Here is a 16,315-nt window from a genome sequence, read left to right as displayed (position 1 = left end):
ATTCTTTTGTGGATAAGGTTTAATATGACCTTTACAGGTTTTTGTCAGACTTGTCCTTCAGAAGACTTTCCTACAGAGGCAGGACAGATCCATTTTCCATTGCCGATTATTAATGCACAAATCAGTCTTCCCATAGCAAATAGCCTTACAGCTAGGATATGACTAATATACTTCACAGCTTGAACCACTTTTATTACCTGTAAAAATGTTTGTGACGGTTGCAGTAAGAATGCTGTATCTTGATTTTTAATTTAGGAACTGAGAATGAGAATTATTCAGAGAAGTACCTGATTTCATAACTTCATACTTCTACATGTTCTAAATGCAACTTCCTACTTGATAAAATTATCAATAATCAAGGTAAAGCATAGCAGCACTATATATTTCTACCATCAAGGAAAAAGCAATGTTTTATATCACAAGATAGCTAAAAATGAAATCCTTCATGACCCTTCTTAGTTCTTCCAACAGTGATGAAGATGAACTAGAAATAATTGGGGAGAAATGAATGTGAGGTCATTCACCTTTAAATCAACCCTTTTCTAATCAGGATCAACTCTCTACTTTCAATATAAAACATGTCTAGTAATTGCAGAAGATACACTATATGTATATACACACACACATATAGTCTTATTTTGTGTGTCTTGCATATGTTGCACATCTTACACATATTCGTGCTTCTTCTAGGTCTAAATAGTATGTCAGAAATAGAGTAGGTTTTGAATCCATGCCTCATTAAGGGATGTTAGTCCACTCAAGTAGAGTTAATCTGTGGGGATCAGAAAAAGATATCAGTACTGTGCATTCTATGGTTGATTATAAAAGATCCATCACTGAAGTATCTTCATTTGTGATTTCTCAGATAACAAAAATGTTTAGTTATTCTTTTATACCCTTCTTAGAAAGGGTACCTTATTAGATATGTGGCATTGCTAATTCTAAGGATTTTCTGTTAAGTCACTGTTACGACCAGGGCTAGACAGACCAGGGAGTCGTGTTTAATTTGGAATTCCATCAGGCTAAATTAAGGTGAAACGGCACCAAATGATCAGTTAAAGATTTTATTCATGGCAGAAGCAAACTGAACTGGGGAGGCGTGATAGTGGGTGGTGGGGTTTCTCACAACAGGAATTGGCATGGAACTACCTCAGTGACCCGTGTAACCCATGGTAACCACATACATCAATTCAGGGAAGGAGATCCCTCCCATTGAGTCACGAGGTTCAGAGCGGACCCCCTTGCTTTCTACACTCCTTCTTAGAGAAGGGCCCAGAGGCAGCTGGATCCACTCCTAGTCCCAGACTTGGTCAGCGGTTTATGTCTTAAAGGGATGAGGTGTAGGGATTGTGGAAAAGGAAAAAGAGAGAGAGAGACAGAAAGAGAAAAAGGAAGAGAGAAAGATTTCACTGGTCCTGGGTCCAGCATTGGTTCAGTCAGCCATGGGGTCCAGTTCCACAGGGCGCACACACCTGAGGCTTCAGTTTGTGTCCTTTTATAATCTCCTTGCCCTGCCTTTGGGTGGGAACTCGTACTCATTAGGCTAATGAGCAGTTTGTGAGCCTTTGGGTTTGGGGGGTAACTTCCCCTTCCCTGCAGACCATCGTTTGATCTTTGTATCAGAACAGCTTATCAGAACAGGGAGCTGTGCACCCTCCAGCACTCCCCAAGCTGTTGCTGATGTCTGTGCTGATGGGCTTTTCACCTGTGGTTCCTTGCTGTGCAGGGTTTGTTGTTATGCAGAGTTCATCTTTAAGCAGAACTTGCCCCACCACAATGTTTGAGACAGTAACTCTTTCAGTCTCTCACAGTCACATAATGCCAAGTTTTTCCCCTCAAAGTTTTCAAAAGGGAAGATTTTAACTATGATGAGATTGGAAAAAGTTTGAAAATGTGTCCCCAGAATCCCAGAATGTCAACAACAGAAGACAAAAAACAAAATAAAGAACAAAAGTATATTTAGAATCTATAACACTGAAGTCACTTCCATGATGCATGGTGGCAGCATCACATTTTTAGTATTTGGATTGAAGATAATGGATACATTGCCCTTGGAAAAATAATAGCAAAATCTTAGTATCATAACAAGTATTTGGAAAGGAATATCAGGAACTCATCCATGTCTAAAAATGGGATTAGTCAGACAATCTGTATCCAGTATTTCCCCCTTGTTCTTTTTTGATAAGCTTTTAAAATAGTCCACTGTAGAATGTGTGGTTTGTTTTCCTTAGTGCTTTGGTGTCCTTCTGATTATATGTTTTATTACTACTATCTGAAGTATTTTTCCTGAAAATAAATTTTATCTCATCATTCTTCCTAACTGCAGCTATGGAGAGGGTGTTATCCTATCCTCTTTGTAACGTTTGGTTTTAACTGGAAAACTACTGCTATGTCTTCTCATCATCTTCCTTTCATAGATGAAACTAGCAGAATTCCTTCAGCCTTGCCTCTCAGGACATGTTTTCTAAGGCTGTGATGATTCTTGCTGCCTTCTTCAGGACACTCTTTAGTTTCCATACATCCTTCTAGATCTGCAAATTCCAAAATTGTATGCCAGCAGAAGATTTAACAGCTGAAAAGAATGCCCTGGATTATTTCCAGTGTCTTCCCATGTACTTTCTGGCAATATTGTCATCTGCCATAATGCCCAGAGTCTTTTCTACAGAAATTTTACTTTGCCAGTAAGATTTCCATTGTGACATTTACGCAGTTCATTATTTCAGCCCAGTGTGGCACTTGACATTTATTCTTATTGGATAGTGTCCTTCTTAGCCTAGACTATACCTCAAATTTGTAAAGTTCACTTTGAATTCTAATCCTGTGCAGTCTGTTGCCTCAAAGCGCTTTGGTCTGTTTCCAGTGAAACTTACTGATCTTGACCATCTCTCCAGTTTTTCAAAATCTTTTTGAATTCTGATTCTTTTTCCAAAATGCTTGCTATCCCTTCTAATTAAAAGCGTTTCTACATATTTAATAAGTTAATTTTCTAGTCAGTCTCCTACATCATTCAACAAAAACCTGTTGGGTTTGGTTTCTTCTTTTTTGGACTTAAAAATATTTTCTAAAGAGCATACTTTTTTTTTTTTAACCAGTCTCGTTAGTAGACAAAGTCGATTCTGGGAACTGTTTTCCCCTTCTTTCCCAGAAGACATTATTTCATTTTACCACTTGCAGGGTACCATTTGCAGATACCAGTATTCTTTTCTCAGCACCACCTGTGTAGCTGCCCAGTCATAGCATCTCTCCATGATTATAAAACATTGGCAACCCCTGAATTAAATTGATGAATCACTTTTTGTCTTGTAATATAATCAGATATTCAAAACCAGTTCCATGCTCTATGATATAAAAACAATACATTAAATCTAGACAAAATATTTAAAAATACATTGAGGAAAGTTATTTGATATCTTTTTTATATGCTTATGAGGGATTTCCTCTCCCTCTGAGACTTCCTCATTCCTCCTAGTTATGTCACGAGGAGGAATTAGGTCACACTCCATTTGATATTTTTGAACTATTACAACTTTCTGAAGACACTTTGGAATTGTCCCACCTTGGATGTTTCATGAGAAGGTAGTAAAGTAAAAGAAATTACCCTACAGCACATCAGCAATTCTATAATTAATAGACAGAAAGTAGCTTAGCTCTGAATGAAAGAGAGGGTTGTTTCTTCACATTTACCACAGAGGAATAAAAATGGGTAGACACTGCAGATCACCTGACAGTGCTTAAATATCTCACAATAATTCATGTTTGCCATAGGCTTGCATCAACTAACATCAAATTTACCTGAAAACTATGTTCTAGCATGTTTGACAATCCAAAGTTCTATAAATTGTGCTTAATTTTTTAGACTCAGCCTTTAATCCCATTTCTGACAGTATCTCTTGGTTCAAGTTCTTTAATTTCCTCACCCCTCAAATATTTTTTAGGTATGTTTCTGAAGTCATGTAACCTCACAAAAAGTGACATGAGGATATTAGTATCCTTTTAGAATTTCATGCAGAAAACCAGAATTCAATTTTGTTTTAGGAAGCCAGAAACTCATAGGAAATACAGGAACAGCATTTTTTATTGTCATGTAGGGAAATCATAGTAGGAATTGAACAGTTTAAACCCTAAAATAATGTGAGAGAAAGAAGTTAGATTGCCAGAGTACTGGGGATCAGATGTGGAAAGGGAAATGTTTAGTAAACATGAAATAAAAATTATCGTAGCTGGACTTTTCATGGTAAAGCACTAGACAATTTGAGACTGCAAATAAGATGTAAAATTTTTTTCCTGTTATTTTAATATAAAGTTTTCACTGGCTCCTTGGTGGACCATAGCCTATTCTCCTCATGAACCACTAAAAAGTTACCAGGTTTATTGAATCTTCTAGGAAGTCTCACAGTAATGATATTTCTGTAATGTAGGCTTTATTGTGCTATATGGAAATCATCCTATTCTTGTGGCTTGAAGTTCTCATCAAAATAAAGGTTTCTGGTTACCTTAACATTATGAAATCAGCAATCCAAGGCGCTTCAGTAAACAGCCTAACTCACATGATTTTTAAAAGATGTTCTGTCTCAAAGTTGATAAGTCAAAAACCTTCAAGAGCTGACATTAGAGCACTGTTACCAGTCTGCCAGTATTTTTTCCCAGCTTTTGCTTTCATGCTGAAATCTATTGTAGGACATAAGGCTTCAACTCCAGGTCTTTCTCACTTCCTTCTTCTTGTCCCAATGGACTTCAAGCTTCGCAGATCTATTTTTTTCTGTTCTCTCCAAGCTTATATATGTATAGGATTTCTCTGCTGTATTAAGACGTGCTGAGGGCATTACTCCTGGTTTTCCTGACTGGAGGCAAACAGGTCTACAGATATAGTAGACAATTAATTCAAATTGGCAACTTGATTTTGAATACTGACATTATAAAATTAATGTTCATTCACATTCTTAATATTCCTACCACTTAAATCTTCTTCATAAACTTAACAAACTTCATTTCACTGTTCCATTTCAAGAAAAAAAAATTGTTAGCCATAAAATGTGCACAGCCGTGCCTTTTCAAAAGGAGAAGATGTTTGGCTGTAAAACAGAAAAAAGTTAAGTCAGTCCTTCCAGTATTTCACTGATTGTGTTTGCCTTTAAAGGTAATCTGAAAACTTACTGTTTTGACGCGATGGAAGTGATCATAACCTGACCAAATCAGCTTTGTCTCTCAAAATTTAGATTATTTGAAACTTTAATTTTACATTTTTTGTCCTTAACTGTAGAGGTTTTGCAGTGAATCCTCACTTAGCCAGCAAAGTCCATTTCTGAAAGAAAAGACTCATATCTGTCTGTTAAATTTCAGTATACATAATTTTGTGTTTTAATCCTGTGCATGAAGTTTGAAGTTTCTATTTGTTTATAAGCAAATCCATGCCTATTTTAAAAAACAAATAGGATTTTTTGCACTTACTTATTTTTATCTTATGATTTCTTCAAAATAAAATTGATGGAGCTATTTATAACTTTTTAAAAAGTATTTAAAGCTTTTTAAGCAATTCAATTTTGTTTCAAAGTTTAACAGACAGTCATCTGCGTTTTCCATTCTATTCTCTAACACGTGCTTGCTTTCAAGAGTAGAGATAGATTTATGGTTGATTAAAATAGAGCACACCAAAAGAAAAGATAGGTAGGTATTCATTACATAGAGTATGTGTGTGATTGGTATTTGTGAATTCAATAACTCATAAATTGTCAGTGTGGATTGCATGAGGATGGGTTAGTGATCACAGTGTAGATCAGAAGTATTAAAAGAATTGCAGTGCATTGGAATATTTTACATTTTGCTATTAGACAGACCACACATGATTTATTTTAAATGAGAAAATTTTATGTTTGGCTTGAAAGGTATTACCACTATCAATAGTACATAATAGCAAAATAAATAATTTTCCCATATGGCCATTTAAATAAAAAAATAGAATTCCTTTAACAAAAGAAGTCTATTTAAAATGGTAAATATAATTTTTTTTTAAATATAATTTTTTTTTATATGTTGTCTTTCTTTTCTTAGGTTTTATGCAAAAGAAAGTATTTATTGACATTTTTATTGACTTGATTAATTTGAATCTTGGAACAAATTGCCTTCCTGACACATGGATGAACTTAACACTTCCAAATGTAAGTTAACCCCTATTTTCATTTCAACTGAAGTATTGGTTTGTGTAGAAGATGCAGCATTGTCCTTACTATGATAAAGTCAAGAGTATAACTATTATAGGGCATTATCACTTTTTCCTTAAAATTCTTCTGTTTCACTAGAGAAAGAGTCTGGAAGCCACTGTGCCAGAAATAAAATGTTTTTGTCAGCGCTATGTTTATTTACGATTTTCAGATTATATCAGTTCCTTAGACACTGTTGAAAATTCCATTTCCAGGAGTTAAATAAGACTGTTTATGTTCTTCATTCCAACACAGGAGAATAAATCTGGAGCTGTATGACCTTAAATTTATTTATCCAAGATTTTCAGATTTAGGAACATGAAAAATTGTAATTTAGTCTTTCCAAATCATCCATCACTGAATTCTCTGATTAATTTTACTTTCAGATGTTGCTGGTAAGCCTATGGAATGAAAAGATTTACTTGTTTTAGCATTTTTTGATAATTATTTCTGATAGTAAGCCATGATTCACTGCAAGATTTTAATTGGATTTTACATGAGGGAAACAGCCTTATTCAAATATTTTTCACACGGATGAACTGCATGAGTAAACCATTTTAAAGTTTCTGAATGATGGATTTCCACTGAGTTTAGTGAAAACTAGGCACCACTGTCATCATCAGTACATAAAAATCTAATCTTAGCACAGGAAATTAATTATATGAGTAAAAAATTGTTTATTAATAGATGACGTGCATGTATGCCATGTTCTTTATGCTTTGAGAACTTTTAGTGCTTCTAAGTACTATTTTTATTTTAATAACAGAATTTTCTTTCCTTAAAAGCACCATTTTTAGATGAGACTTTTAAATTTATAGTGAAGGCAAGAACTTACATACAAAAGGAGATGCATGAAGCATAATATAAGGTAGACATTTATTCTGCACAAGCTATTCTGAACTGAACTCACCATTTCATCATTGTGTGACTTAATAGGATTTCAAATAAGTTTTCAAATTCTAATAAGTGGTCCTGTACCTGCCAACGTTAAGGCAGATGACATCTACAACATTACCAAATTGTCTCACTCTGTGTTGCCCCAGGCCGTTATTCCTGTAAACACATTGCTTCCTTCTCGAACTCCAGTCTGGAACAAACCAGACACTTCCCTTGACAAGGAATTCTGGATGTGGGGCAGAAGATAGCGTAGAGGTACATAGTAGGGTCTCACCACACCATTAGTGCAGAAATTAACTGTGCCAATTTTGTTCCCTCCATCAGATACAGCCTTCACAATGCTGTGTCAGGAGATTTTACATGTATTCTCCTATTTGTGTTCTGTACCCCACTCTGCTGTCCACATACAATGTCTTCAGTGGTAAAAAGGCACATGCGGCAAGCTGCAAAGCACCTTTTCTACAACTACTTTTTTCTAACTGAAAATAATGCTGGAGCAGAGAAAAGCCACGTGGTGGACACCCATAAGAGTTAACAAAATAGGGCCAAGGCACAGGCCCAAGCATTTACTAGATTTTTATACTCATGCTGCTAAATTGTCCATTCAATGCTTAGCGCTCTCCCAGATGGAGGACGGTTCAGGGTTTAGCATGTACTAAGAGCCGTTATCTCATAGGCAGTTTAGATAGATACACTTGTTTGGGGAGTCCGAGTATTTATTTAGAGGCCTGCACAGGCCAACTGGCCTCATTGACAGACAGTGGTCTGTGGCCTGTTTTGTTTAGTGATACATGTCCTTCTATACATCTTTGAAATCTCACTGCAGAACCATGTCCATCCTAACCAGGAAAAAGACCTAAGGAGACATAATACATAGAAAGGGTATTTTTATGCATACATATTTGACAATATTTATTATTTTGTTTTTATAGTTACAAAATCTGGCATCCACATTCACAGTGAACTCAGAACTTACCGACTGGCGCAGATTCTTGCTAGCAGCAGCACAGCCTTGGCCAATGCCATCTGTGACACAACTTCTCAAAACGCTGCATAGCTTCAAGTCTGTTGATGTAGCTGGATCAGGCTTTGTTACACAGGAATACTATATGCAGGTTATAATTCTTTTCTCTTTTGAATAATATTCTTTTGTTAAACTCTCTTAATTGAACGATATATTGTTTGGTTTATTCACATTCAGAAATTCAGACTGAATTTTAAATGTTTTGGGTTTTGAGGGTGCTTTCTAGAGAAAATTTTCTTCAGAAAATTGAAGGCCTAATATCTATCTTATCCATAGTTCCACAAATCAGACTAATTAAGCTTACTTTTTACTTCCATTTCCTACTTTCCCCATAAATTAATTTCAAGTGAAAATCCTTCCTGTTCTAAACAAACTATTCTGTGCTATTAACTTGTTTGACAATGTATCTATAAGGCAAAATATTTGCTCCAAACAGAAATAAGTATTTTAGTTTGGGCTCACCAGCTCTACTTTAATTAAATATTTCTAGAATATTTCTAATAAGGAATTTTTGCAAATGAAAATTGTTTTTCAGACCTTGAATACACAGAAAATTATAAAATTCTTTGATCTATTCTTTTCTCTAAAGACAACTTCTCTTTGAACTGTCGCATAGTTCAGCGAGGTTTTTCAGGAAGCGAGCTTCATGAAAGAGTATTAAGAATACATTTTTCTTCTTTTAGCAAAATTCTGCTCATTAAATTTTCACTTACTTTTACTTTGGATTCTTAATCATACTTAAGATGACTGCTGGTTCATTCTTCTAATGCAAACTAGCCCTATATATGATATATATTTATGTATCTACATATATATATGTAGATATATATGTGTGTGCATGTATACACAAAAGTTCTACAGTTCTGTCATTTTTTATTTGTTTGGTGATACTAAAATAATTTTCAAACTGTTTTAAATAAATTTCACAGAGTCTTTATTGCAGTTTGTTTTCCAGTCACCTAGTATTAGTTTTCTTCAAAAATTAAATAGAAGCTGTGTTATTCCAGAAGCCTGTTAGTTTCAGAACTACTTTGATTAATTTAAAACTTCCAGGAGTGCCTGCCAACCCCTACCCACCCCAGACTTGCAAAGAAACAAATTCTGCAAAGCCAGAAAACCCACAAAATGTGCAGGACTATCTGCATCTATTTGTCTATTGATGTGGTGATTTTTACCGAAGTGTGAGTTTAAAAATATGATGCAGTTACAACACATGCAGACTGAGAATGTTAACACAGGATTCTAGTTCAAATATTAATGGAGCAATTCTTTTACTCACTTCAGGATTGGAATTTGCTCATATTCAGTCACTGATAGTAAATATGCAATGGTGTATACTCATTTGTTTATAGACCTATCCCCACTAGTTCTTCCAAACTTCCATGAGACTAATGATGCTGAACCTAGTCTCATACAGTTCCTTAATGACTAAAAAGTACCAAAAAGTTCATGCACTTACATGCATTCAAAATGTCATGAAACTTTATTTATTTTATTTTACTGTCTTAACAAGAAACAATGACAAGCAATGTTCATTGAGAATAACAGGAAGAACCTTCCACTGGGAATTTGAGGTGCCCCAGCTGGCCCTTATATCTGCACCTGTACTAGTAAACTAGACAGTGCTAGGGAACATCCCCAGGTAATGGTACTCAATTGTCCATACTGTGACATTGTTTGCACAACCTGGCATGGTTTAATATGGGCCATTTCCAAGCAAGTGAATTCTTCTGTAGGCAGTCTGTTCTTGGCTATCCTGTTTTAGTAGATAAGATCTAGCTGGTATTTCCTGTGTGGTGGGTCTAGTATTGGACACTTGGTTCTGGACACTTTTAATTTACAGTTGTAGGTACAGCTCTGTAGGCATTACGGGACACTTAGTCTTGTTGTTCAGAGCAGGCAATCATGGGAAGAGCCATGCCCCTGTCCTTCATTATACCGAAGTGTATGGACAGTTTCTTCCCAAAGTACAGTTAGGACAAAAGCTATGGGGTAGCAAAGGATACCCTAAAAGGAAGAAACCAGAACACGCATAGAAACTCTGTGACATATTTGCTTCTTGGGCAGTGTAGGTTTACAACTACCTAGTTCATTTTCAATTTTTTCAAGAGCATAGACTCACTTCTATCCTACTCCACTTTCAGTAATTCCCAAAGTATCTGTTACAAAGTACAAACAGCTACTTAATTATTCTGATGTCATTGTATATTAATAACAAATTCAGCTTGATTAAGTCCAGGAATTAAGCTTTTAGTAATCTGTCTGTTGAACAGTGATAGAGCATAAAGACCACTTTATTTTAATGTGTGAAAATAAATGCCTTTTTTTTTTTTTTAATCAGGTTGGCTTATGGTTTAATGGAAATGAAGATCTAAGCATAACAAAAAGTTGCATAGAACCCTTGCCTTTAGATAGGCTAAGACATCTCATAAAGGTAACTTTAAAAACATAGGTATTTTGAAGAGACCACTCACTATTCTAACCTGAGAGGTCTCATTCAAAAGTTTTTTGGAACTCTTTTTTCCCATAACTGCTGCAGTATTTCTGTGGTTTTTGAGGTCAGGTGGTGCTTCAGAATGTGATTTCCATGTATAAAAAACTCAAAGTTAGAAATAATGTAGCAAGGAGTCTAGGAATTGTCCTTCAGTATTCTAAATCATGGTCTACTCAGAAAGACTTAATTATTCCTGTTCTCCTTTGAACTGCATTAATTTTGCTACGCAGTAACCAGCTTTGTAAAGAATGGGAAGCAAATGATCCCCACATCTAAGCTCATGGAAGTCTCCATAAAAGAGGGAGGTAATAGTGTGATCTGAATACAAAAAAATGTTTTGGACCTATTTGTCATGACACAAGATTTTATTAATTTCTCCTTGTTCCATGAAAGTCCTCAGCCTAGAAAAGAAAATACTAGAATTTCTGTTTCCCTGAATGACAGACACACTTCTGATTTTTCTTGATTTACACAGCGTCAACACATGTTTAAAGATAATACCACTTATCAGCAGTCATTACTTTTTTTCATCCTTTTCTCTACAGACTTTGATTTGTATTTGATTAAATTCCACTTGTAGAAATTAATTTACATATTTTTGTCTATTTATAGTTTTTCTTCAGTTTATTTGCTGATAACAGAAAAGATCCTGCTCTGCTCAACTATACTCAGATGCTCCTTTATTTTGCCTCCCACTCTGATCCAGTTGAAGGTGTTTACAGAGCACTTAGCATTGCTACTGGAACATATATTCATAGCAAAGAAGCTTCTCTTCCATGTGTGGTAAAATATTACAGTAAAATATTAGGGAACAGTAGTGGTGCTTGCAAATTATAAATTACCTAGATTTCTGTATATTTTCTTATCCTGTGTAGCTCTAGTCCTTACAAGTAGTCCCACTGACTTCATGGGAATTCTGCAAATAGTTCCACTGACTTTGGTAATAATACTCAGAAGTATTCTTCCAAAAGTCTGAAGATTTGCATGCCAAATAACAATGAAAGCTTAAGATATTTACTGGTAACTACTTCTTGTAGAGAAGAGCAAAGGACATTCTTTGATCTAATCTTAGACAATTAAGTCCAGCTATTGATCCCCAGGAATTACTGTAGTGTGATTTATGGTATTGTTATCTAAAAATATAAAACCTGATATTATTGCTGGTCTTACTTTATTTTCTACTGTTTCTTTGGGGTATGTAGAAGTATATACACCTTTGTTGTTATTTTCAAGTGTTTTGGTTTACCTGTAAATCAGAAGGATTAATAATTAATAATTAGTTTCATATTAAATAATTTTTAAAATTATTTTTAGAGCCATGATGACTGTACTGTCACATCAAATGAAGCTGGGGTTTTGAACATTGTTAGTATTTCTGGGGTATGCTGTTATTTTTAAAATCTCAAATTTGCCATTAGTGCATTGCATGCATCAGTTACTTATTATTGAAGTATAAGTCATTTTTTGAGACATAAAATATATATCTGTACACACCTTGGAAAGACCTCTCTCTTCTAGATAATGAAATGTTTCACTATGCTTTCACAACCACAGTGACTCTAGCATTTGCCTAATACTTAAAATACAGCTGTACTCTCCAGAAACAGTACAGAAAGGGCATTATTTTACCACACAGTGTAATCCTATACATATTCCTAATTGCATTTTATCACTTCAAATGACAAAATATATTATTGTACTCCCTTGTGTCTGCTTTTATTTGGCACAACAGAGTTTTTGTCCATGGGAGAGACTGCATAAGGCAATTTCCTTTTCACATTTCATAGAAAGAAGCATGCTGCCAGTTGGATACAGTAGATCTGAACTTAGTTTCCCGTTTCCTGTATTTCAGTGGAAAGTTCTAACTCTGACGTCACTAGATATAAAGCAACACAACCTGTTCTCCTCCTTACTGTCTTCTGCTTGGTTTGATCTGTTTGCTTGGGACTTTTGTAAGATTGTAAGCAACTGCACTGGCATTATCAGCTATGTGTCAATGACCTGGACTTCAGTAAGGCCTTTGACACTGTCTCTCACAGCATACTCCTTGAGAAGCTGATGGATCATGGCTTAGACAAGTGTACTCTTTGCTGGGTAAAAAACTGGCTGGATGGACGAGCCCAGAGGGTTGTGGTGAACGGAGTTAAATCCAGTTGGCGGCTGGTCACAAGTGGTGTTCCCCAGGGCTCAGCACTGGGACAAGTTCTGCTTAATATCTTTATCAATGATCTGGATGAGAGGATCAAGTGCACCCTCAGTAAGTTTGCAGACGACACCAAGTTGGGAGGCAGGGTCGATCTCCTTGAGGGTAGGGAGGCTCTACAGAGAGATCTGGACAGGCTGGATCGATGGGCCGAGGCCAACTGTATGAAGTTCAACAAGGCCAAGTGCCGGGTCCTGCACTTGGGTCACGGCAACCCCGTGCAGCGCTACAGGCTTGGGGAAGAGTGGCTGGAAAGCTGCCTGGCAGAGAAAGACCTGGGGGTGCTGGTTGACAGCCGGCTGAATATGAGCCAGCAGTGTGCCCAGGTGGCCAAGAAGGCCAATAGCATCCTGGCCCGTATCAGAAACAGTGTGGCCAGCAGGAGCAGGGAGGTGGTTGTTCCCCTGTACTCGGCACTGGTGAGGCCGCACCTCGAGTACTGTGTTCAGTTTTGGGCCCCTCACTACAGGAAAGACACTGAAGTGCTGGAGCGTGTCCAGAGCAGGGCAACAAAGCTGGTGAGGGGTCTAGAGAATGAGTCTTACGAGGAGCAGCTGAGGGAACTGGGGCTGTTTAGCCTGGAGAAAAGGAGGCTGAGGGGAGACCTTATTGCTCTCTACAACTACCTGAAAGGGGGTTGTAGTGAGGTGGGTGCTGGTCTCTTCTGTCAGATGGCTGGAGGTAGGACAAGAGGAAATGGCCTCAAGTTGCACCAGGGGAGGTTTAGATTGGATATTAGGAAAAATTTCCTTACTGAAAGAGTTGTCAGACATGGGAATAGGCTGCCCAGGGAAGTGGTGGAGTCACCATCCCTGGAGGTATTCAAAAAGCACATAGATAAGGCATTTCAGGGCATGGTTTAGTGGGCATGTTGACAGTTGGACTTGATGATCTTAAAGGTCTTTTCCAACCTAAACCATTATATGATCCTATGACTTCTTAAGGCTGTGAGTCACAGGTGAAGGGAAACATTTCCATTCAATCTTGAGTTAACAACGTATCTCTGAGGAGCAAGTGTTATACCCCATCCAACTTGAGAATTTCCTCATGCTTAGTTTCCCACTCAATGTATTGGCTCTGTGAATCTGTGCTGTGTCTGATATATGTCTCACAATGTATTATACAGAGAGTTAGTGCACCTAATTCATCTTGGAGAGTCCCTCAGAAACCTAGAAATATTAAGAATTAGATGCTAAATGAACCTCTTGCATGTGTGGATTCTCTTTGACTTTATAGTTGTCTTTCATAGGTTGGTGCTCAGAATTGCAGGGCTCATAGAACATAATTTTAATCTTTTCTTTCTTCTTATGCCTTGTGTTCCATATGTGTACACTTTAACAATAAAGTTGAATACAGAAAAAAGAGAACAAATAAAATCTTATTCCACTGAAGTGAATGAGTTTTCACGATTGGCTTCAGTAGGGCCAGCATTTCATGCAGGATATTCAACAACCGCAAGGGGGGAAAGAGTAAATTATGACTTGGTATTGTGTCATGTTTGTGTCAAGCTCCATCGAATAGAATGACATAGATCCCTGAAGACCTCCAAAGTGGTTTTCAGCACCAGGTTAAGAACCTAAACCTTTTTCTGTCTCTGGCTGTTTACATGTGATCTAAATATCCCAGTTCTCGCTACAGGTACTACAAATCTAGTAAATAATATTAGTGGAGTATTAATCAGTGGGACGTAAAGCTCTATCCAGCTCATCTCAAAGAACTTTGGTAATACACTTTAGATAGCCAGCTTATAAGTAGGCACTTAACACAGCAGCACCTAATTTGTCTCTTCTCTTTTTCTTGTTCTGGGCTGATAATTGTAATGACTTCTCATTACTAGATGCCTACAGAAATAAGTCTGAAACTTAATGATGTTAATAGGAGAAGATCAGACAAGCATATTCTAGAGACTTTTGTTACTTTTACTAACTTCATAGCAAAGACCCTTTTACTTAAAATACTTAGCTTTTAAGTCTCAATAATTTTGTTTTTGGTTGTGTAGATCTTATAGCTAAATATAAACAGTAGTGGGAGGTAGAAAAACCTAAGTGCTGATATTTGTGTAAACTCCACTGTTGAATGTTAAAAATTTTAAAAGGACTGTATCAATGACTGCTCCTTGTGTATTGAAAAAGACATGTATTAATGCCACACGTAGCACAAGTGTGACTGAATCTCAGCAGTCTCTCCCTCCTAATGAGGAAACAAGTGGTATGTTCAATTACATGCACTTTCCTGTTGTTGTTACTGGTTAGTCCACACAGTGGCCTAATCAATGAAATGCCGTTTCCTGTTGTTAATGGTTAGTCTACACAGTGGCCTAATCTAGTCAAAGCATTGTTCATCTGTGTGAGGTCCTTTCTCATCTTTGTGCTCACAAATCTCTACAGCAGCTTTTTTTTTCTCTTTGGCCATCTCCGATAGCACCACAAAGATTCCTCATTGCTTCTTTATAGTAAACTTCTAATTTTTCTGCATAAAGCCTTTCTCACTTTTTCTATGGAGAGCTGGTGAGCCTATGTTAACTGTTAGCCAAAATAAAGTTCTTGCAGTGACTCCTTGATTTGGACTAGAAAATTCATGCTGTTTTTTTCATGTGAACATCCAGAATTACCAAGTTTACTCCTTATACAAACTCAAAGTTCTTGGTAGGGTATCGTAATTTTTGTAACTATTAAGTATTTTTATGTTTTGTTGCTCTGAAGAATATTAATTTCTCAGTGGAATGTTAGCCGTGTTCCTGGAAAAAGCTGTTTATTAAATTTCTACTAACACCAACATTACGGATATTTCTGGACTCTCGGGATCTATTCCTTCATCTCATAGTTCATCAGATAATTTTGTGTGAGTTGATGATTTTTGTTTTGTAAGAACTGAAGTTTGGAAGTATAATCCACTTGATCCTTAATGAATGTCTAGCTAAAACAGATGACCTACTGACAGACCATTTATCACCAAGTATTATATCTATGCTTTATTTTCTTAGGGTTTTCCTTATGCCAACATAGTGCCAAATGAGAAAACTTTAATAGAAGATGAAAAAGAAGTCTTGAATTACATGGGTGAAGGAATAATTTCAATAGCAACTCTACTCAAAGTGTTTCATACTGGGGGAAGTAAAGATGAAGATAATCATAGGTTTAGTAATCTGGACAGGGAAGGGAGCTATGATAAGGTAGGCTGGTTGATTTAAAGAAGCTTTTGTACCTTGCTTTAGGTGTTAAATAAACACCTGCTGAAATCTTTGCTTTTCCCCAGATTTTTTAAACACTTAATAAATTGACCACATATTATTTTTCTTAAAGCATTTCATCAAAATATACAAAGAATTAGGCACTGAAGACCTGACACCCATCCCAGTTGCACTCCTTTTGAAGCATCCTTTCATTCAAGACTTGATCAACAGGTATCAAGAATATAAGCTTCCTGTAAGTATTGCTTTCTGGGACCAAGAACTTCGTAAGTACACATACTGAAATTGGCATTATCTCAGACACATAAAT

At 36.4% G+C, this 16,315-nt stretch overlaps 1 protein-coding gene across 1 annotated transcript in view; it reads left to right on the top strand.

The window, feature by feature from the left end:
• The window catches only part of SPEF2 (sperm flagellar 2), an 81,999-nt gene extending 66,122 nt beyond the window's left edge, over nt 1–15,877 (top strand). The window contains exons 34-35 of the mRNA XM_052777906.1: nt 6,049–6,155; nt 15,799–15,877. Of these exons, the coding sequence (XP_052633866.1) occupies nt 6,049–6,093 (45 nt within the window). The 3' untranslated portion in view covers nt 6,094–6,155; nt 15,799–15,877. The remainder of the gene's footprint in view (nt 1–6,048; nt 6,156–15,798) is intronic.
• The last annotated feature ends 438 nt before the right edge of the window (nt 15,878–16,315 follow it).

The sequence above is a fragment of the Harpia harpyja genome, chromosome Z (assembly GCF_026419915.1).
Source record: "Harpia harpyja isolate bHarHar1 chromosome Z, bHarHar1 primary haplotype, whole genome shotgun sequence".
Taxonomy (NCBI): Eukaryota; Metazoa; Chordata; class Aves; order Accipitriformes; family Accipitridae; genus Harpia; species Harpia harpyja.
The sequence above is the reverse complement of the archived record's forward strand: the minus strand, read 5'-3'. Positions and strand labels throughout refer to the sequence as shown.